General features: G+C 39.8%; 1 protein-coding gene across 4 annotated transcripts in view; it reads right to left on the bottom strand.

The window, feature by feature from the left end:
• Window positions 1-23380, bottom strand: part of TJP2 (tight junction protein 2) — a 124166-nt gene that overhangs the window by 23028 nt on the left and 77758 nt on the right. For all 4 annotated transcript variants that reach the window (XM_065908229.1, XM_065908230.1, XM_065908231.1 and 1 more), the window contains 10 exons: window positions 15212-15265; window positions 12551-12675; window positions 11797-11899; window positions 9828-10389; window positions 6232-6335; window positions 5440-5593; window positions 3675-3783; window positions 3435-3568; window positions 1480-1546; window positions 494-644 (listed from right to left, as the gene is read on the bottom strand). In XM_065908229.1, coding sequence (XP_065764301.1) covers window positions 494-644; window positions 1480-1546; window positions 3435-3568; window positions 3675-3783; window positions 5440-5593; window positions 6232-6335; window positions 9828-10389; window positions 11797-11899; window positions 12551-12675; window positions 15212-15256 — 1554 coding nt within the window. In that variant the 5' untranslated portion in view covers window positions 15257-15265. The remainder of the gene's footprint in view (window positions 1-493; window positions 645-1479; window positions 1547-3434; window positions 3569-3674; window positions 3784-5439; window positions 5594-6231; window positions 6336-9827; window positions 10390-11796; window positions 11900-12550; window positions 12676-15211; window positions 15266-23380) is intronic.

The following is a 23380-nucleotide window of genomic DNA, read 5'->3' as shown; positions in this document are numbered from 1 at the left end:
CGGTATGCTTATCCACATTGAACAGATACAGAAACCTGAGTCTCAGAGCTGCGGAGCCAGGGCCACAAACTAATATGAAGCTGGGACAGGATTCAAATCAGACGATCTGATGGCAACATTCACCTTTGTTCAGTTACAGCACACGGCCTGAAGAGCGATAACCAGGCAGAAGAATCGGCTAAAAACCATGAGCAAGACCTTCCACCTAGGCCTTTAGTTAAAGTCTCAACTGTTTTGTGAATCAAACTAATAAAAACCTTTGTGAGGGTTCTGAACGCTATAAATTCCCACAGACATAAGGATGAGCTTTGGGTTCCAGGACTGAGGAAACAGGGTCCACTGGAAAGAAACAGAAAACTGATGCTCTGCAGCAACAAACCCGCAGCTGGTCCATTTTCACCAGCGGGACCACTTCTTCATCCTTTATGTAAGACCCTCCAGGAAACCCTACTCCTTCCCAGTAACACCTACAAACAGGGCTGGGATCGCGTACCTTCAGAATCTGGTCCCCTTCTTGAAGACCTTCTTGCTCGGCGGAGGTGCCCTCTTGAATGCCGGCCACAAATATCCCAACGTCATTTCCACCAGCCAGCCGGAGGCCCACACTGTCTCCCTTCTTGAACCTCACCATTTTGGTATTGGGGCTGCAAGGGGTTCAGTTTCAGTAAAGAAAGATGGGAGGTTTTCTTATTTTTTTTTTTTTTTTGTAAAGGAGAACCAACAGTAGCAGTGACAGATTTAATTTCTTCTACCTATAGAGTGATTTACCCTTTATAAACTCTCTCTTGCCTTTCTTATATATATCTATAATTTTATCTTCCTTGGGGCTGTGAGATGAATATCAGGAGGCCACTTTACCAGTGAAGAAAAGAAACAGAGAGAATGTCTAAGTAAACTCATTCAAGATAAAAAGCAAATAAAGGGCAGGGTTGGGGTAAAACTTCAAGGCCATCTGATTCCGACTTCAGGATTCTTCCAAAGAAAATCCTGCTGATCCCACAGGGCTCCTGTCAAATGGAGACAGCCTGAGTCCAGGGGAGCAGGATCCTAACCCATGGAACACCACGGAACCAGGGGTTCTCACTGTCCAGTGAAGAGCCCTGCATCACTTCCCCCTTCCCTCCACACACCAGGGCTAGCTATCACTACAGTCCCTACAGAGGCACCAGAGTTAAGCAATTCTTCACCCATCTGGGCATTCTTGATCTGCAAACTCAGCTATTCAGAATAACATCTGGGACACTAGCCAGCTAAGCAGACAAGCAGGCAAAGTTAACACTCACTTACTTCCACATTTTACTCTTCCTACGAATGATTTCTCTTTCTTAAAAACACTAGCAATAGAGATGGGTTAAAGGCAGATGATTATATACAAAATCATCACCATTTAATGGTGTTTAAGAACACCATTTCTCCAGATTTCAGTTAAGTTGACAGAGCTGTGTGGAGCAAGAAAGGGGAACAGGAAGAGATGCCTACCCATATATCGCTAAATCTTCAGGACTTGGACGAAGAACAGCTCTCGGGACTGGTTTTGGTGGAGGAACTGTGGATTAAAAAACATCACTAGTTATAAAATTTTTAAAAAAATATCGTTAGCAACCAGGACAAACAGGTTTTGTCTCTAAATATGAAGATCATAAAATCCACAAAAAATTCAAGTCTGTTCCTTATGCTACATATACATCATCACAACAAACAAGAAAAATAAGTCTTAAAAGTTAAATTTTGAAGCATTAGCAGATGTCAGTAGTTTCTCAAAAATAAGTGAGAAGGAAAATGAAACTTAAAAATGCAAGGTGCATAATCACATTTACAAAGTGGTAGCATTTTTAAATAATTTAAAAGTCATGTAATAATGCTGTTTTTTTCCATGGATAGATATTTATGCATTTAAATTATGATGATAATTTTATTGTGGTGGGGGGTAGGGGATGGAGTTGAGATCAGAAATGGGACATAGGGGCTTCCCTGGTGGCTCAGTGGTAAAAAATCCATCTGCCAATACAGGAGACACAGGTTCCATCCCTGATCCAGGAAGATCCCAAATGCCACGGATCAACTAAGCCCATGTGCCACAAGTACTGAGCCTGCGCTCCAGAGCCTGGGAGCCACAGCTAGCAAGTCCATGTGCCTTAGAGTCTGTGCTCTGCATAAGAGAAGCTGCTTCAACGAGAAGCCACGCACCGCAACAAGAGAAAAGCCCTCCCAGCAACAAAGACCCAGCACAGCCAAAAATACATACATAAAATTATTTCTGAAATAAAGAAATGGGACATAAAAGGACTTTAATCCAATCTGACAAAATGCGAGTGTGACATAATTAAGGGGAATGTATCTTGTCTCTCTGCACCACCCCCAGGTCCTGACACAGAGATCCTAAGACCCCTATTAATTTCTGGAGTGAAAGGGGTACCAGGAACATCTTTTGCTCTAATGTTTGGTCTTTAACCCTAATTTCTGACACAGAGTTCCTACATCCTTTGGAATTTGCTGGGTGATAGGAGCATCCTTTGTTCTAAAGAGATGACTCCTAGTAGGCTTCTGGACAGCCTCAAGCTGGGGCTGGTCACTAGGAGGAGGAAGTCATGCTCATAACAAAGCCTCCAAAAACTAAGGGATTCAGAACACTTCAGGATGGATGAAATCATTGAGATGCTTGTAGAGTGACCTGCCCAGTTAGGGCATGAAACCTCTCCACCCTCCCCCCATACTGTGCCCTAGATATCTCTTCCATTTGGCTGTATCCTTTATTTTTAAAAGTATCAATATTAAAAAAAAAAAAAAGTATCAATATTTGATTAACCAGGTATTCCCCTTCCTGAACAATTTTAGATGTAAGTGACACAGAATGGCAGCAACTTGATCGGTAATAGTAAATAAAGTGCCTTCCAGAGTTCTGTGAGCTATTCTAGCAAATTATCAAACTTGAAGAGGGGGTCATGGAACCTCTCAGTTTAGAGCTGGTTGGTCAGAAGTTAGGGCGGCAACCCAAGGCTTGTGACTGGTGTCTGTGGTGGGGGCATCTTGTGAGATGGAGTCCTTAACCAGCAGGCTTTGCAGGAATTCAGTAGTCAGTGTCAGAACTGAACTGACTTGCAGGACACCAGGTTGGTGTCTGGAGAACTGATAGTTGGGCGGAAGACAAAACCCATGCAGCTGATGTCAGAAGTGTTGTGAACAGAAAACAGTTCAGGTTGGGGTCAGGGATGGGAGACAAAAGGACCATGACTAATGAAATATAACAGAAGGTGACCAACCTGTTGGCGCATACAAAAGGCAAATTCCTTTTTTTTTTTTTTTTTAATATTAAACAAGTTAGGAGTGCCTCTTCTATACAGAAGAATGATTTTAAATATTCTCTCTCCTACCAACCACCCTCTGGAATTACCAAGCACACACACCTGAACACGACTGTGTAAAATGAGCCTCACCTGGGGCTTCCTCTTGGTATCTGGGTTCCTTGCTGGGCTCCGTGCTGCCCGCGGCTGCCATATCCCCAGTGGACTTAAAGGGCGTGGGTGTGGCGCCCATCCTGGACCACCTGCTCTGCGTGTCCTCTCTTGAACTTAAGCACACAGCATGTTAATGTTTCAACACGTGACAGATCTGCCAACAGGTATGCGTATACACACACAGGGACATGTGCAAGGGAAAAACATGGATCATCTTACCTCGGTCTCTCCTTCAGCTTTTCATTTGAGGAATGGTAATCATAATCAGAATACTGCTGCCGTCTCTCCTCTGGAGAAAACGATCGGTTGGACTCTATTTCTGAGATATCTGGTTTTAAAAATAAGAAAAGTCTTTTTAATGAAACATTTAAGACCTGTGCCAGAAATTATTCAATTCTCTGAGCAAGGAAACATGGGAAATGGAAGAGAGGGCAGGCAGTAAATGTGCTATTAAATAGTCTGATAGTCTTCCCTTGGGGGGAAAAAAAATCTGATAGCTTGAAAGGAAAGACATTAATTAACAAAGAGGAATCCAAATTCAGAATTTTATGTTCCTCATTTATTATCCTTTCCATCAAAGCTGCCACTGAAGAGTCAAAAGTCAATGATGGAGATTTTATAGATGGAGAGATACACAAACTCATTTTTACCATAGAACAATGCTTCTCAAACTTAAATGTGCATACATGTCACCTGGGATCTTGTTAAAATGCAGTTGTTCTGGGTAGGGAGGGCCTGAGATTCTGCAATTCTATCAAGCTCCTGTATGACACAATGCTATTAGTGGATTGAGGATGACACTTGGAAAAACGAGGTAAACTGCAAGCTCCTAGCAAGTTGGGATTATTTCTCATGCTCTCCTTGTTCTCCTGTACTCCAAGCAGTAACCACTTGATTAAACATTTTATATAATAGAAATTAAACTAAGTTTTAAGGTTTTATGAAGTAATTTAAAAAGCAAGTCCATTTCTAAACTTGAGCACTTAATATTTTCTAAACTTTTCTGCACAAAGGCAATACTAGATGGTTATATAGGAAATGCCATGCCCAGTTCTTTTAATGGGTAATTTTTACATGGTTAAAATGTTATCCTATGTGTTGTATATCAACTATATCTCAATTTAGAAAGAAAAAGAAAAAATCATAATAAAGACATGCCTAAGAGCAAAAAAAAAAAAAAAAGAATAAAGAACAGAATATCGAAGACCAATTTGAAGGACATGAAGTTGGACTTGTTTGTGGAAATAAACAAAGACTAAACCAACTAAACAAATGATGTTATCCTATGCTATTCATCTTCAAGTTAAAACTAAAAGAAATGATTACATCTTCATACAAGAGGTGACACAAATTCCAAACCAATGAATACTGTAATATTCATTCATTCTAACTGATTCCTTATTATAGTGTCTACCAGTTTTAGCCATCCTCCATATTGTCTTCTCTTTGTTGGAAATATTAAGAGCCACTTCAAAAATATCACGTAAGAAAGCCCAAGAATGAGTAATTTACAATGCATGTGGTTAGGTCTTTTTTTTTTTTTAATATTTATTTGACTGCACAGGGTCTTAGATATGGCACACAGGATCCTCAGCTGCTGCAGGCTGGACCTTAGCTGTCTGATCAGGGGTTGAACCCAGACGCCCTGCCTTGGGAGGGCAGAGTCTAGACTGCCAGGGAAGTCCTGTGGTTAGTTCTCTGAGCCACTCCTATGTACATTTGTTTACTCACAAGTTTTGTATTCAATGGCTTTAATCAGAGTCCACTGGGATTCTTAAGTGCACCAGAATTCCATACTGGAATCCTAATTTCAATAGACCCTTTAATAAGAAAATAACAACGTAACTTAGAATTAAAGTTTAAAAGAGAGGTTTCTGTTAGGAATTTAACTTCCAGCTGAATGGCTACGATAAATAGAAATGAGAATGCAGAAGCAACAGCCTTCCTCACTCCCAGCTAAGTTCATACCCTCCCCTTTCTTTACCTTCTATTTCTGAGTCACTGTCATTTAATGAGGGGATGTTGATGAGCGTCTGTTTGCTGTCCCTCAGCACCACGAGCTGGAGTTTCCCTCTTGACTTTTCTATCAGTTTTCGAGCATCCGTTAAAGACATGTTCTCGGTTACAGTTCCATTTATCTGTGTATATGAAGAACAGTAATGTCCCATGTAATACAACTATTCAGAGTGAAATAGAAAAGTTCTTAATTTCCCCTGCTAAAAATGTAAAGGCTTTGCTCAGCTATTCAAACAGACATGGGCTTTAAGATGACAGAATGAACAAAAATGAATTATCCTTTAAATTAAATATAACCCTGCATGTCTGAAACCCAAACACAGGTGTGAGAGCTACAGTGTACTCAAGTGACTCTGAATTTACTGAACTTCCAAGTTCAAGACAATGGCTTGGTTTACTATTGGAACATGTTTCCTGACTGGAGAGATTTACAAAAACTATTAAATATTCAGCATTCATATACCACCAAGTCACCCTCTCATCTTTCCTTCATTCAGAAAACAGGAGCTTAAGCTTTAAATAAATGGGGGAAGAAGGATGTCTTTGTTGAGATTTTTTTCCTTTAAACTGACACTCCTCTATTACAAATCTCTAAGTCTGGTATTCCTGATAAAAACGATCTCTCTGCTCTTCTTCCTGGCTTTGTCTTACTATTGAGACTCCCATCTCAACAAAGTTTCACTGTGTTGGAACTTCAATGTGGAAATGCAGACTATGAAGCTGAGCATGACCTGGTTGTTCTCTGCCCTTATCCGCCCACCTTGAGAATTATGTCTCCTTCATGCAGGTTGCCATCTTTAGTTGCTAGACCGGTTCTGGTCATTTCCTTTATGAAGATCTGACTCCCAAGCCGGAGACCATATTCTAGGAGACAAACATACACATATTTCATTAACATGTCCAGAAAACTGAGTCTGCCTTTCAGGCCTAACTACTTTAAAATATGTATGAAAAGTTAATTTTGCATGTGAGAGAGTCTGTAAGACCACTGGCTTGAACTTGTCGAAACTGTCACTGTCATAAAAAACAAAAGAGGCAGAGAGATTGTTCTAGATTAAAGGAGATATCAAAAAACAAACACACTGCGTAAAACTTCACTAGGTCCTCAATTCAATGTGCGGGGTGCGGAGGGGGCAGTGTGGGGAGGGAGGGTGTATTACATTATTTTGGAATAACTTCAAAATGAATTGGGCTATATTAAAAGGCATATTCATGCTAATTTCTTAAGAGTGATGATGGCATTATGGTTATGTAAGAGAATATTCTTGTCCTTGGGAGATACCCACTGAAATATTTAAGGATAAAGTTCATGTTGCCTGCAATTTATTTTCAAGTGGGTCCCAAAATACCAATTAGAGATAGAGAGGAGGCAGGGGAAGAACAGGGGGAGGGAGAAAGGGAAAAAATAGAAATGGAACAAATGTAGCAAAATGTTAAAAACTGGTAAAACTAGGTGAAGGCTATTTGAGTATTTGTTACAAAATTAACACTTTTCAAAATAAAATGTTGGGGGAAGGAAAAAACACAATTCAGTACAGGCATGTTCTACTGACAATCCAGTTGCCTATAGGAAGGTACCACCTATATTATACTCTCCATCTATAACAATTTAAATTGTGTAGGGTTTGGCACTGAAAAAACTTCAGTGTGTGAAGAAAAGGGATAAATAAACCAGCAAAGCAACAGACACAGAATTCAACTAAAACTGGCACAGCTCTGGGGATTCATGGACTTAGTGTTGATCTCAAAAGAAAAACCACTGTATTTACTAAGTATATATATACTTTAAAATATTTTAAATATTATTCTGATTTTACTAAACTTGTAAATAGACATATTTTAAGGATGAATTTCGGTTATTTTAGAAAGCTACCTAAACCTAGCAGGTTTTAAAAGAGGCACATTCAAATTTTCATTATTATTGTTATGGACTAAAATCTTATCAATTCAAAATAACTTTTTACTACTTAGATATAGATTTAAAGATCAGGTTTAAGTGACTTACGGTAAGTTTGCATCAGATCTTACAATGATTAACAGTGTTGCGGTCCACCCCCACCTTATAGGAAGATGACGCTCAAGAAATAATAAGGGTAAGATGGACGACATTTTCTTTCAAGGATGGCAACTCCTTACTGGTTAGACAGCCTCACAGTCCAGCACAGAAGGCTGAGACAAACCTCAGCCATGACTTCTCATGTGTCAACAATTCCTCCATCCTCTTAAAAACTGTACTCTTACCGTAAAATTAACAAGTTGCTATTGACGTGTTTGTAGGCATCTTTCAAATGAAGAAAAAAATCAGCTGATCAGTTCCTAAGACTTTTACCATCAAGTCTATCTAATGCCCATGAAACATGTAAATGCTGGCCATATGAGTGGATCATATTTATCTTAATCAAATGAAGACCTTGCCAACAGCCAGATATTTTTAAAGATAACTCTTTTGGAACTCTAGCCAGTTATGCTTAATTATTATGTAATCTTAGCAAAAGGTGGCTTTAAAAATCTTTTTGAAAAAGTAGAACCTTGGGAGGAAAACAATGAACACTGAATTCTAAGTTTAAAGAACAAAATGGCCCAGAAGGAGTAAAATGTCGTATCTGCAAAGGGGCTTGAGCTCCCTTTGTTCCTCGGTAGTATTACTAAGACCAGGCGTGACTTGGGCAGTTTCTTAGGACACGCAACATCTTTTTTAACTGTGGATCACAATTCATGAGTGAATCTTGAAATCAATTTAGTGAGCTGTGACCAGTATTTTTTAATTTAATGTAATGGAACTATTCAAAAACCAACACACAGTAAGGACTGTTCCATGAAACATTTGATCAAGTTTTTCACATATTGGTGCACCCACAATTATTTGCAGGATGTGGTTCTTTCTGTGGCAGGAGTTCGAGGGGGAAGAGAAGGCAAAAGAGGAAGAAGCAGGAGAGGAGAAAGAGGAAGAGGAAAATACTGAAGAGCACTGCAGCGGGGAACTCAGGAACCTGGGTGCAAGTCCTACAGAACATACAGTAGGCCTCTGTGAAGGATGCCTCATATCAAGTCATCTGTCTCAAAACTCCTCAACAGTCCACAATCTGGAAGCAGAATGGTTTTCACTCTGCAATTCTTGGGGGTTGATGATGTCATTATCTAGGATGATAAGATTCTCTAGAACCCTTAAACCACCTAAGATGCACATTCCTCAAAGATCATACAATCTCAACTTGCACCATTACTTTCTGGGCCTGTGCTCCAGGTATCTTGTTATTCACATCCTTGCAATTATTTCAATATCTTTTCAGTATCAGGTCTTTCAACAGGTACCCAGTTCTATAACTCAACTCTTCATGCACCTCTAGAAGAGCTAAAGAAAACAAACCCTTTCATCTGATAGGCTCTTTAAAATGCAAATTCCCAACCTAAAAAGCAAGCGATCTTACACATTACACTCTTGGATACTCATCTTTTTTCCTCTTTGGAGGAGAAGAATTAGAGAACGAAAAGAGATAAAACGTATATTACAAGGAATTTAATATGTTGAATGCCAAGAATCAATGCAAGGAATATCACAACACGGGGCTCTAAATCCCCGTTCATTCACCTACTTGTTTCCTGTCATTTATTTCCAAGAGATGAAGTTTAGGTTCCAACTCTACCACTTATCAGCTTCAAGATGTGGGCAAGTCACCTCCCACCTCTGAGTTTCACCTAAACTGCAAATAATACTGGTTTGTCTACCTATCACACAGGGCTTTAGTGAATTCAGACTTGATTAAGTGTGTGCAACTGCTCCAGGCACATGACATGGATCAGCAGTGCAGGACAGAGCCCACCTCCTCTGTGGACACACCATAAATCTCTCCTCACCTTACTAGTGAGGATTAAATAAGAGAATATTTATTCCACAAAGGACGTGGCATAGAGCAAAATCTCAATCAAGACTGGCTGGAGTATCATCCTCTACTATGGATGATTAGTTTAAGCAGCTCTGGGTTCACCAAGAGAGCTTGTTAACAGGAGAGGCCACCCCAGTGCCTCTGATTCAGTGGGGACTGGGCTGGGGCCTAAGAATCTGCCTTTCTAACAAGAGTCTAGGTGATACTTATGCAGCTTTGAGAATCACTGGCCTAACCATTTAAAGCCAAATTTCTGCCACCTGGCTCTGCCATCGATGATATAACTCTGTGCAAGTCAACGAACTTCTCTGCGCCTCAAGTTTCCTAGTCTATAAAATAAAAATATGAGTAACACCCACAGGAGGTGGTGGTGAGGATGAAATGAGCTAATCTGTGCAAAGCATTTAGGTCAACGCGTGGCACGGAAGAGAGAGCTATTGTTACACTGCTTTTCTTCATCATGCATGACTACCTTCATTTGCTTTGCTTTTCATCAGAAGGACCCCGATGGGCTTGTCCGAGTCCGGCCGCCCCCGGGGCTCCGGGCTGGGGCTGCGGGAGTGGAGGTGCTCGCGGCTGCGGTTCTGGGACGCCCCATACCGGGCATCAGGCTGGGCCCTGTGGCCGTACTCCCCCTCCGGGGTGTAGGCGCGATCGTAGGCCGGGTCAATGCTCCGGCCGCGGCTGCTCTCCCGGGCTCGCCTGTAATCATCGTGGTCCAGGCCCCGCTCGAGGCTGCGGCCGCGGCTGCGCTCCCGGGCTCGCCCGTAGTCGTCGTCGTGGTCCAGGCCCCGCTCCAGGCTCCGGCCCCGATCCTGGCTCCGCGCCCGGTCGTGGGGACGGCCCCTCTCAGGGCTCTCCTCCCAGCTGCGGCTGCGCCCTCCGCGGCTGCTGGGCCGGCTCCTCTCGCTGTAGCCGCTGCGGGCGCTTCTGCCATCAAACTCGTCCATCACCTCGAAGGCCCGGTCATCTTCGTGGACGGGAGGACTGCCCTGAAGCGGGGCCAGCTGGACCTTCCGGGGCCTCTTGACCACCTGTCACCAAACAGTGGAGACACCAGTCACAACCAAACAGAGAGAATACAGTGGTTAAGAGCCCGGCTTTCCTTCCCAGCGAAACTGTGTGTTCCTACCCAGGCTAAGCCTCAGGTTCCTCATCTTTAAAACAAGAAGGATAAATACCCCAGAGTGTTAAGAGGAAAGTAAAACAGTGAGTATAAAACCGAGCACAGTGTCTCCAAAAATCTGCTTCTACTCAAAAGTGTGAAAAGCACCAAGAGGCTTTAAATCAATAAGTTACAAAAATGAAAATGTGGAAAGTGAGACATTCTGTGTAGGAGTGCCTAGGTTCATCCATAAATCAATATCATTCAAAGTGGGGGGGGGGCATGTAGGAGGAGAGAGGAGGGAAAAGAGGGATCCTTCTAGATTAAAAAGACTGATGAGACAAGGACCAAATGTGACTCATGAACTTTGACTGGCTCCTGGATGGAGAACAAAAACAGTCTATCAAAGTCACCTTAGGACATGGACTGTGTACTAAATGACATGGTGAAGTTATTATTACTTTTCTTTAATAGGATAACAGTAGTAGAGTTATGTAGATGAATGTCCTTATTTAGGAGGTTTGAGAAGCAAGAAGGGTTGAACAGTCATGTCTTGTCCCTTCCCGAAAAATGGTTCACTAAAAATAAGAATGTCTTTATATACACAAACAGAGAAAAATTAAGTGAATATGGCAGAATATTAACACTATAGCAGATATGTGTTGATTATACTAATCTTTGAACTTCCCTTTTTGTTTGAAAATTTTTATCATATAAAGTTGGAAAAAAAAAATCAAACACCACACACCCCGTGTATCCCCCCATCACTGTCCCTAACACACCATGTTCCAATTCTCGCTCGCTGTGTCCACTTGCCCTGCTGGAGTGAACACTCCTTACAGCTCAGACCTGCTCCAGGGTTAAGCAGATATTCAACCAATGTTTGCCGAATGACTGAGTGAGCCAATGAATGAGTGAATGGCACAGGCTGCCAGTTATCTCCAAAGAAATGCGAGTTTATGAAGAAAGAACATGATCCTGGGAGAGCTGTTACAGATGAGTTTATGAGCTCGTAATTTAGTTTCTAAACTAATGTGGTTTTACCATTGTTCGCAATCTAGTTAATTCTCTTAGAGAATAATGATCTAACCTGGCTCTTCAGGCAAATTTATGCAGGTAAGAGAAGCACTGGTCTTAAGTCAGGAGAAGGATGAGAAGGCAGGAAGGGTCTTTACATCAACCTTAGTTAGCATCATCCTCCCAACGTACTGAGGGTACAGAGGCAGTGGTGCCTAGATGGTGCAATTCTGTCAAGTGGTAAAGAGTAAGTAGTAATTTTCCTCTGGGCATAAAAACAAAGCGCTATGGAGTCAAGCTGAACAAACCCAGGACGTACAATGGCAGCGATCTTCCCACTCTTCCTCAGCTGCTGAACAGCGAAAGAATGAAGCACGTCTTCCATGGGGGTGCCATTGACCATGACCACCCTATCATTCTCTCTGCAAACAAAACAGAAAAATGGGGTATGAAAAACTCCCAGATTGCCCCTCTGAATCGTTCATTTAGGAACAAATAAAAGGAAAAGATTAAAGGGCTTGGTGTCTAATGACTCCTGAGGTTTAATCTGTCAAGTTGGTCTGAGCTCTTCAGAGGAAGGAACCCAAGAGATGCTCAGAGCGCTTTGGACAGTGTCTCCTGGAAACCACCTGCAGAGAAGGACCCAAACCCACGGGGTCCCTCCAGGAGTCACTGGACGGCACTACGGTCTGAGCACAGAAGGAACCTGTACATCAGGCCCTCCTTACCCATGGTGTATGGTGGAACACAGAACATGGTATGCTCCGGCAAATCTACAGATCCCCCAAAGGAGGCTGACAGTCACTTGTGTTTTGGAGGGGATGAAGTCAAGAGGTTGTCTCAGCTTCTTAAAGAAATTCTGAGGTCACAGAACCCTAACTCGCAACTTTATCTCATGCCGAAAATGATGTAAAAATTCTATCATGCTCTCTGTGTGAAAGAAAACTAACTTACATATATATATATATATTCCTTTCTTTTTTTAATTTTAAAAGTGCACACCACCAAAAGTTCCCTTTCCAGGGCCAACCAGTGGACTGGCAGGGATCAGGAGCAGGAGGAAGGACACTCACTGAAGCAGTCCATCGGCGGGCCCACCTGGGAGCACGTCAGAAATGACGATTGATGTCTCCCCGTTTTCAAAGTGGGGGTTGTCTCTGCCTCCGGAAACTGCAATTCCAAATCCTCTCTTGGAATCCTGGTCATTGAAGTTAAGATAAAAATTAAAATAAAATCCTCTATAAGTGGCTTTCAGGATTTATTACAAGCGGTCAATAAAATGAAGGTCAAACCAATAATCAGAGACAGTTCAGAAACAGAGGGCTTAGAGAAACAAGTGAGAAACAGAACATAACATCATCATGGTTAGCTGGCAGGTTTATAAAGGGAAATATCTTATCTAAAAGAAACAGCCTTGTGAAAGCTGGACAAGATTCATAGCACAGACTGGTGTTATCTCTAGAAGCTGGCAGGGGATGGAAATTATATCTTCTGTCCAAATAAGTATGTGCTATTGGAATCACCAATCACACCTGTTCTCATATCCAGGCCTGAGCTGGAAAGGCTCGTCACAACTGAATCTGTGTGAAACCCGTATATTTAAAGAATACCTTTAACTTACAAGTTAGAGGAGCTAATGGTCTCATTTTAATATACAGTGAAGAAGAAGTATATGAATTTTTAAAGACAAAATCTGAAGATGAATTTATTTTTGACATCTTATGAGACAGCAAAGTATTAAATTCTTTTCCACATGCATTTAGGATGGAAATAGAGATGAATGAGATTCAAGATTAATCTAGAAATGCATAAGGGTGAACCCAAATAATACAGAATCCTAATTCATTTCAGTGTTCAAAAAAACTAAGCTCCTGGATTTCATCCAGGACTATATGTGAACTATATTTACATCCAGCGATGTATGTGGCTATAATGCTAAATAAGAGTTTGATTATATTAAAATCTATTCAGAGAATAAAGAAACCTTCACCCAAAAAAAGTTCCCATGTGGGGCCCACGATGCCAACTGACAGCAAACAAAAACACAGAACAAGTTGGGCTGTTGTTCATTAATCCCATGGCTTTGAATTTGGCAGCACTGTCACCTGATACCAGTTTTCACACAAAGATAGCTCTATCCTCTGTACCAGGCCTAAAATGTTTCTCACCTTTGCCAATTTGTGGTTCAAATTCAAATGGTATATGGCAAAGGGGCAGAGAAAACAGTCAGAATGGAAGCCCCAGAAAAGGACAAGAGGTGAAAAATAAGACCTAATGGGGGAAGCCCCTCAACTCAAGAACTCATGATTACCGCTCCAGAAGTTTCAGCACCTGAGCATCCATCTGTGTTTTTCTATCTGAATTGATTCCATACACATTTATTCAAAAACCAGTTTCCACTGAAGTCAAGGTCTGAAGTTCATGGTTGTGATGGTCAAAGGAAAACTCTCCCTTTGAGGAACTTAGACTCCATCTACATGGTGACAGAGACTGGAAGGACTCAGAGTGGGAAAAAACCCGTACAGGGCCCAAGAATATCATGAGGCTAACCAAGGCAGCTTGATGAATAAGAATCACGAGTGTGTGTTTAGTTCATTTAGCCATTTAGGCACACACAAATCACTTACAAGTTCTTAATGGCTGCACTTGTCTTGAGTGGGGCTAACACCTATCATGCCTCCCTCAAACTCTGCTGTCAGAATAAAAAGGAATAGATCTAGTATTTATTAAGCAGCAATTATTAATGTGTATTGGACTCCGAGTTCTAGAAGTTCTTTGTATTACCTAATTTAACCAAGAGGGGTAATACCTGTGACATAACTTAAAAAATTCAGTAAAATACATGTATGTATTTTATGATCTTACTTTATGATCTTACTTCTACTTTCAATCCCATTGTGTGTGGGGGGAGGGTGAGGGGGCATCATTAAAAATCTGATTAACTTAGCTCCATTAATACAATCAGGAGTGGGACAAGGAATACAACCCATGTCTCCTGAGTGCTAAACCAATGTTTTAAAGTTTAGTTTGGACTTAAAAGTCACTGAGGGAATGATGTTATAAACGCTATACTTAAAATTACAGAAGTTGTAGAAGCTGCCTTAACATTAAACAGAACAGATTATTTCCATTCCTCCCTTTCTTTCCTCTTTCTCCTGTAAAATATTCTATCTGAAGATATGTTAATACATTAATGAATCTCTATGATTCTTCTATATTATACAGATCTTAGCCAAAAAACAGAACAACATACAAATCCTTTTTAATGCAGTAATTGTGTCTGTGTACAAATAAATAAGATCCATGATCTGTTATGGTATATATAAACGGAGTAATACTCAGTCATTATATGTCCACTTGTATGTGGAATCCAAGCAAAGATTTTAGTACAAATGAAGCTACAAAACAGAAACAGACATAGAGAACAAACTTATGGCTACCAAAGGGGAAAAGGAAGGGGGGATAAATTAGGAATCTGAGATGAACAGATACACACAACTATATGTAAAATAAACAACAGGGTCCTGCTGTATAGCACAGGAAACTAAATTCAGTATCTCTTAACCTGTAATGGAAAAGAATCTGAAAAAGTGTGTATGTGTGTCTGTATACATATACACATGAATCACTGTGCTGTATGTATACCTGAAACACAGTCAATCAACTATACTTCAATTAAAAAAAGATCCATGATCTGTAAATACAAGAACAGATATGACATACGTCACACTCACCTTCTGTAGGGTCACAGTGTACTGTTCCCATATCAGTTCTTCCATGCCTGGAGCCTGTTTTAAAAGAATCAAAACCAATTTGATTAAAACCACAAGCATTTCAATGCTGGTAATAAAACTGTAATTCAAAATGTCTCCATAGAAAGTCCAGCTCACACATTCCACACATCAAAAAGAGTGGGAACATTATACTACTTATTTCCAAATACACTCTCCTTCAATGAAATGGCAGTCTTAACAATACAAGGAAAACTAGTGAAATACATACTGAGAGGCATACCCTAAAAGGAAGAAATATTAAGTGTTATGCTTTTTTCTTATCACCACTCCAAAATATGGTCATGATAAAAGCCCTTATCTAGAGTTGGAAACAGATATATTTCAATTAAAAAAAAAAATTCCCCTTCCTCCAGTCAAAAGCAACTTCCTAGGCAAGTTTATGCATTTTTAAGTCTAAGGGAATCCTTGGCCTTTATCAAGAGACTGCCAAACTTGAGACTATTTGTATCAAGGTCTGTGGGACCCCTTGGCCTTTTCCCCATCAGTATTATGGGTATAAAAGATGATAATGCCAGCATAAACAGACCCCTGGGTGTCAATTTCTGACAATATTCTAAAACAGATGTCTAGACAAACCTGAAAATAGTGGATATCATTTCATAATCATAATAATCCATTAAATGCATGCTGGCTTTGAGGGGAAATCCTTAAAGGCAAGAAATGCCAAGAAAGCTCAAAGACAGAGAGATAAGGCAGCACTGCAGCAGGCATTTCAACAGGAGGCTGCAAAGAGAGAAAACTGTACACGTAAACAGGGTGGAGATCAGATCAGAGTGGATGTATAAGGGGGAAAAGCGTGCGAGGCAGATGGAGACAGCAGGCACAGCTGCCCGTCTCTTTCTTGGCTCTGGGCAGAGTGGAAATATCTAAAAATATCTCCCTGGAGAATTCCTGTATTGATAGACCTGTACTCACTCAGGCTTGAGACTGAAATTCATATTATAGATGTGACGACACCCTCCCCTACTAAAACACTCATACCCAAAGTGGTTCATTGGCAGCACCACCCAGGTACATGGAGTGAACGAAATACTCCAGGAACACACTAAAAATACCCAGGAACACACTACAAAACAGGCTTCAGAGAATCCTGCAGACAAGTATCTGTGGAACATGAGTTCACAGTTTAAACACAAACACAAAACAGGTCGTCATTAGTGAGAGTTAAGAGAAATAAACTGCAGAATCAAAGTCTGTGGATTTTGGAAAAAATCAATCACAGACCAAAAGAAAAGTATAATATGTTTCATGTGTCTTTCATAAGAAATTAAAAAGGGGAAATTCAAAGTGTAATCAAAGAACAGCATCAAAAATGACCAAGCAAATCTAAAATTTTTTAGAAATAAAAAAATACGATAATAAAATTATGTTTAAAAATGGATTGAACCACATACCACAGATAGTTGAAGATAATGAATTGGAAGAAAGATGTGAATAAATTACCCAGTGCAACACAAATCATTAAAAAAGTGAAACAGCTGAAAGAAACTAAAAGTGAGATAGTCTTACAATGTGTCTATCTAGATTTCCAGAAGAAATTAAGAAAGACCCAGAGGAATCGGGTGGAGAGGGAGGTGGGAGGGGGGATTGGGATGGGGAATACATGTAAATCCATGGCTGATTCATGTCAATGTATGGCAAAAACCACTACAATACTGTAAAGTAATTAGCCTCCAACTAATAAAAATAAATGAAAAAAAAAAAAAAAAGAAAGTGAGACAGATGCAATACTCCAAAACAATAAGACCTGATGATTCTTCAGGTTCAAGACTGATACATCACAAACAGGGTAAATTTAAAAAAACAAATTAAAAAAATCACTTTGAAAAACATGGTAATCTTACTACAGAAAAAGATATAGAGACTTGAGAGTAGCTAGGCAGAAAAGAGTACAAAAGAGCAATTAGAATAACACTTGGCTTGGAAACAGCAATAATGAAAAGCCTGAACTCAGTAGAACTATATCTTTAGAACAGTACTGTTGATTTGGGGGACAGACATTTTTTTAAAAAACAAAACTGAGACAGATTATTACCACAGACAAGCAGTAAAAGAACTTCCAAAGGACAAATTTAAGAAAGGAAAATAATCCCAGAAAGAAGAATAAAACAAGAAGGGAGGTGCACCCGGATGTATACTGGCTATATGCAACTATAATAAACGTGTAAGTTTTGAGAGTTAACTAAGAACTAAAATTCTGTGAGCTTCCCAAGTGGCTTAGTGGTAAAGAATCCACCTACTAAAGTAGGAGATGCAGGAGATGTGGGTTCAATCCATGGGTCAGGAAGATCCCCTGGAGGAGGGCATGGCAACCCACTCCAGTATTTTCACCTGGAAAATTCCATGGACAGAGAAGCATGGCTGACTACCATCCATGGGGTCGCAAAAGGTCGGCAACAACTGAGGGCTCGCACACACACACACACACACACACACACACACACACACACACACACACACACAACTAGGAAACATAGGAGGTAAATCTAGAAGACTGTAACATGATTTAATCATTCTAAATATTGCATTCAAGAGCAGAATTAAACTGTTGATTAATTTTGAACTTCATTAAGAAAAATCCACATATTAAATTTTCTGGTATGGGAATAATTAGAATATAACTTCCAAAATAGCAAAGGGAAAAATAAAATGAAAACAAAAGTCAATCCAAAAGAAGGCAGAAGAGACAAAATGGGAAATTGAGTAAAAGGAGGGCAAATATTAGTACAAAACATAAACTATGATTGTAGAAATGAATGTAGAAGAGTTATCACAATAAAGACAGATGGCCAAAATGGATTAAAAACAAGAAGATCTAGTTATATGTTTTTTAATAGACAATATCTAAAACATAAGGACTTAAAGAAATTTAATTATATGAATAAAAAGCTTTACTGTACTTATTTACAAATAATTTAAGAAAAACTATTTTACATTAAAAATTTTTTAAACTCAAATTTGTCAATTCCTGCACTGCTACTAATAAGACAGAAAGAAGAGAATCAAAACACGTCCAGATACTGTCCTCCTGTTTTACCCAGTTAAACTCTTAGGCTTGGTGGGGGGGGGCGGGGGGGAGGGGGAGCTGCCGCTTAGCACAAAAAACTAACAACTGATATATTAGAGCAGATAATGTCTTTCTTTTGGTAGAATGGGGTTAGAAAAAGGAAATTTTGTTTGCAGAGAAGATGAGCCAGACTACTCTTGAGTGGCTGTCACTGATTACTCAAATCAGAGGAGTTTATAATCCTTTAGTTCCCTCCTCCCTCTATGTACTTACAGTGGGGACATTTCCCTGGTTAATACCATCTGGCTCCAAGAGATCAGAATTCTCAGAAAGAGATTTAAAAATAGAACTTAGATTGTCTCTAGGGTTAGAAAGAACTCAAAAAAGGGTGCCTGGAAAAGGTGAAAATTAGTTTCTGTGCTACCAGCACACCTGGGACTGAGTGCTTTGGGGGTGGGGGTGCATTAGTGTCCAAAAAGGGTTGATGCTTAGGCTAAATGAAGGCATGGTAACACAGTGAAATATGTAAGCATTCAAAGGAGGTAACTGTCTAAAATATGTAAATCTCTCCCATTGTTTAAGTTTATTCACCACGACCACTGTTCTTCAATTAAAAAAAAAGAAAATGAATTTTCAAGTGACTTTTTTCTATCTCACTTTTGTCTCATATCTTCTAGAACAGTGTCTGGCACACAGAGTAGGCACTCAAAAATGTTTTCTTTTCAATAAACTAACAGATATATTATTCATTCATCACTCAATTAATATGATGAAGGCACCAACTTCTATTACATACAAGTTTTCCTTTAAAGTAAATTTCTACTCCATTCAGTGGCTCTCTGCTTTTTCCATATCACGCTTGAGGTGGTTAGCTGGAAACTCAGGTGCCTATGGTCTGATGTTCCAGAATTAGTTTATGGCCATTTCTCTCTGGATTTTTGTTGTCTATATAGCATTTTCCAATTTGTGCCTGTATAACACAACTTTTCCAAAATGTTAATAAAGTTTCCTATTTTTTTAAAAAAGTGTTTCTTCCTAAAGGAAAATAATAAGCAGAAATCCAGCTGATCAGAATTGATCATCCCTTTCCATTTTCACAGAACACCTCCTAACATCTCAAAGACCTGTTTTCAATGTGGCTTCAATACAACCAATCCACTATCACCCGGAAGTAATCTTACTAGCATGTATATTTTCCAAGTTTCTTCTCTGCACTTTACTTTAAAGCTAACAGATTTCAACAGTGAACTACTCTGAAAGTTGTGGTAAAATAAATACAGTTGCCAACTCCTCTTTGAGCATAGCTATACTCTCATGTATTAAGAAGAACCATCATTCAGTACCCTACGCCAAAAAAGTGTTTAAAAGTCATCAGGAAAAAAGCAGTACCATGACAACGACCCCGAGGATTGGGCAATGCTATGGGGTGGATGGAGAGCACAATTCCCAAAAGGACAGTGATCTTTAGGTTACATAAATCAATTCACAGTGAAACACACAGGCACTGAAATAATCATTTAACTTCTGTCCATTTCTAAAGTTTTTTTCATCATGATGACCATATTTTCAATTAGAAAGAGAATTAGTTTTATGCTCTTAGGCCAACCTGTTCTTGGGAAGCAGTGGGAATATAAATTAGCATAAATCTTCCAGAAGGCAAATGCCTAATGTATTTCAAAATGTAAAATCTACATACCACTTGATCAATCAATTCCAGTTCTAGTAATTTATTCTACAGAAATACTTGTACAAGTGCACAAAGATATACATATAAATTTATATAAATATACAGCTGTTTACAGTTTTTAATAATCAATCAAATGCTCAACAATAGGAGAGCATATATATATACATATATATATATATATATATGTATATATATATACTTAAATGTCTATTAAAGGAAAAAGAATCAAGGTACAAAACATCATTGTTTCTGTTTCTTATTTCCCCGACTTATTTATTTTTGTAAGCATACAGGGAAAGGACTGGAAGAGTAAATACCAATAAATGTTAAATTTCTCCAGGAGTTGTGAGGCTTTAGAGAATATGAGCACGTTGCTTTTAGAATATGTGTCAAAAACCAGAAAACTCTCTATTAACAGATTTAAATTTTTTATCAGTTATCAAAATAAATACTTCAAAATTTTATTTTCGAAACATTCTCCAAGTATGAACCTGGCTTTTGTAATTCACTATTCTTTCTTAATAAGATTAAATTGCCTTTAGGTATTCCTGTGCTGCCTGCAGGAGTAATTTAAATTTGATTTGTCAGAGAAAGGATTAATCCCTTACCACTACTGTGCCAGTCACAGGAATGAATCAAATTTTTAATCAATCACACCTTGCCAGGTGGGGAAGACTTCATCAACTTGTTATGAAACTGCTCAGATTATAAGCAACCTTTTCTTACCTAGAGTTAATGGGCTGTGACACAAACCATTAACTACTTAAATTTTAAGAGAATATACTAAGTGATAAATTTCAAATCTTTAAAGGTGAAGAAATTAGAGTGAAAAGAAATTTTAATAGCTCTCTTGAGCATTAAAAATAAACCATGTTGCATACAACCCACAAAGCTGTGACTTTTTACAAAGGTCTCACAGCAAACCCTTCATTCTTTCATTCGTTCACTTATTCACTCCCTCGAAAATATTTATTGAGCATCCATTATGTGCCAAGCATGTGGGTTTGTGGCACCTGGACTACAGGTGAATAAAACAGCCAAAGCCCAGGTAGAGCTTACCAACCACGGGTGTGCCCAAAACAGCAAATCCTAAGTGTCTTCTCTGCCTCATCTGTATTACTATCTTTCCAGAAACACAGAGCACCCTACACAATCACAGAAAATCAGCTCCGGATACATCCCCACGGACAGCCCGCAGGCATGCATCAGCTTAGCTGACAGCTGAGGCCGTGCCTTTCAAACTGGGCCAATGGGCTCGGGCCCCACCCAACCTGTGCTGGGCTGTGCAGAGAGCCAAGAACTGCCATCAATATTTAGACACTGCACGAATGCGGGCAGGGAGCCGCTTAGCCTTCGGAAAGCTTCACGTGCAAGGCCATTGGAAAAGTACACATATATCAGGCAGGGTAAAGGCACTCGTATTCACGATGCAATGATTTCTCTCCTGGTCAGAGGCCCAAGGGAAATGTGCCAGTATGTGTGCCCAGATCTGCAGAGTATTCACAGCAGGAATGTTTCAACAGCCCACACCGAGACAACCTGAGTGATCTATCAAGAGCTGAACAGACAAATAAATTGTGATATATTATTAAAATGCAATGAAAACTAGAGCCACACATCCACAACACAGATGCATCTCAAACATAACACTAAGTGAAAAACATCCTACAAGGATTTATATAGACAGCTATCATTTTTATATAATTCAAAGAGCAAACACTATTTCGTGGAAATGTGAATATATGGGACACCACTGCACTGTACACTTTTGTTTAGAGATGTTTGTGTGTGTGTGACCCAGGATGAGGTAGATGAGTGAGAAAGGACCTTGGGTCCACCCTAGTGAGGGTCCATAGGTGTCGTGATGAGCTCATGAGTATATTTTATAATTACACTTTATGATTTAGATACATAATTCTCTTATACACCGAACACTTTATAAGTTAAAAAACAGGGGGGAAGGAAGGGTGGACTCATTAGTGAACACCAAAGGTACCCAATGATTCCTGGCCCAAGGACCTCATACCAATATTTGTTAATGCAGTGCAGACGGCAAAGCCAAAGAGCAAAAGTGCGATCCTTCAGACTGGCAGAGGGCAAGCAGGGGATGGGAGCAGTAATTTGAGAGGTGCATGAAGGCAGGCAAGGTGCAGAAGCAGGCTGGCTCTGGGTGAGCAGAAGGCTGCAGAGGAAGCCAAGCCCCCAATTCAACCCAAGAGACAGCATTCCAGCAGCAGGAAGATCTCCAGTGCTCTTCCCCACATCACTTTCACTTTTTCTGTATGTAAGGTGAATAACCACCCCCACGAAATTGTAATGACTCAATTCTTAGACAACACAGAAAGATAAACGGGGGCCATTTTTTAAAAACTGTAAATAAAAAGCTTTATGTTGGCAGTAACGTATTTACATGAAGAATGAGAAAGGAACAAATAGTTATTTGATTTGTCTCTTTAAAAATACTCTCTAGTTGTTAAAGTTTCTTTCCTGTGAAAAAATCTTGGCCAAATAGGTAAATTCCGTATTTTACATAAAGAATATCAAAATGTGATAAAAACCAACTAGGAGGCAGTCACTAAAAGTCTTCACTGTCTTGACTCTCCCAACAGGAAATTTTTAAGCTTTTTATCTACAAACTGTTGGTTTTCAGTGATGGAAAGTCAGAGCCAGAGATGAATCAATATCTGCCCATAAGGGACATGTTTGATAAAAATCCTGTCATAGAAGTAAACACTTATACATGTTACAGTGCATTCCATGTTCAATCTATTGAGGGAAAAAAAGAACAAGGGAAAAAACTTTTTTCTATCATTTAGAAACCAAGATAAAAAGAATACTAAAAAAATAATAAGAAGAAGAAAAATATAGATTTCTGCTGGATAAGGAAGCAGAAAGCTCTTTACCCAAAATAAGAAATTACAATTACCCAAATACAAACAAACATCTTTCCCCAGAAACCAACGCTGTGCTTGCAGATTCCCAACACAGGGAATACAGCAGCCTTTGATTCATAAATCCCATTAAGAGGCTATCAGTTTCACAGAAGTCTGCTTAATATAAGACAAGTATTTTTTTAAACCCACCAATGACTACAAGCTGCATCTCACAATTTGTTCCTGAGGGCTGCCAGAAGCACAAATAAATCAGAAGAGAAAGGAATCACTGTGAGAAGGCTCCCCCCCTCCCAATTTCCCACAAAGAAAGGTTGGGGAAGAAAAGGGGGAAAGGAGAGCTTGCAGAGGGACTCACATGGCCTTTCAATCTCCCCAACTTTTTAACAGCCTGGACCCACATCCTCTGGAGGAACTGCGCAGTCTTCATGGCCTCTGGGAGGGTGACTGGCCAGGGCACTGCCTTCATCCCAGCCTGCTCACCCATTGCCACCACTCCACGTGGTTACGTAAGGCAGATACAA

Source organism: Muntiacus reevesi, chromosome 17 (genome assembly GCF_963930625.1).
Source record: "Muntiacus reevesi chromosome 17, mMunRee1.1, whole genome shotgun sequence".
In the NCBI taxonomy this organism is placed as follows: Eukaryota; Metazoa; Chordata; class Mammalia; order Artiodactyla; family Cervidae; genus Muntiacus; species Muntiacus reevesi.
The sequence above is the reverse complement of the archived record's forward strand: the minus strand, read 5'-3'. Positions and strand labels throughout refer to the sequence as shown.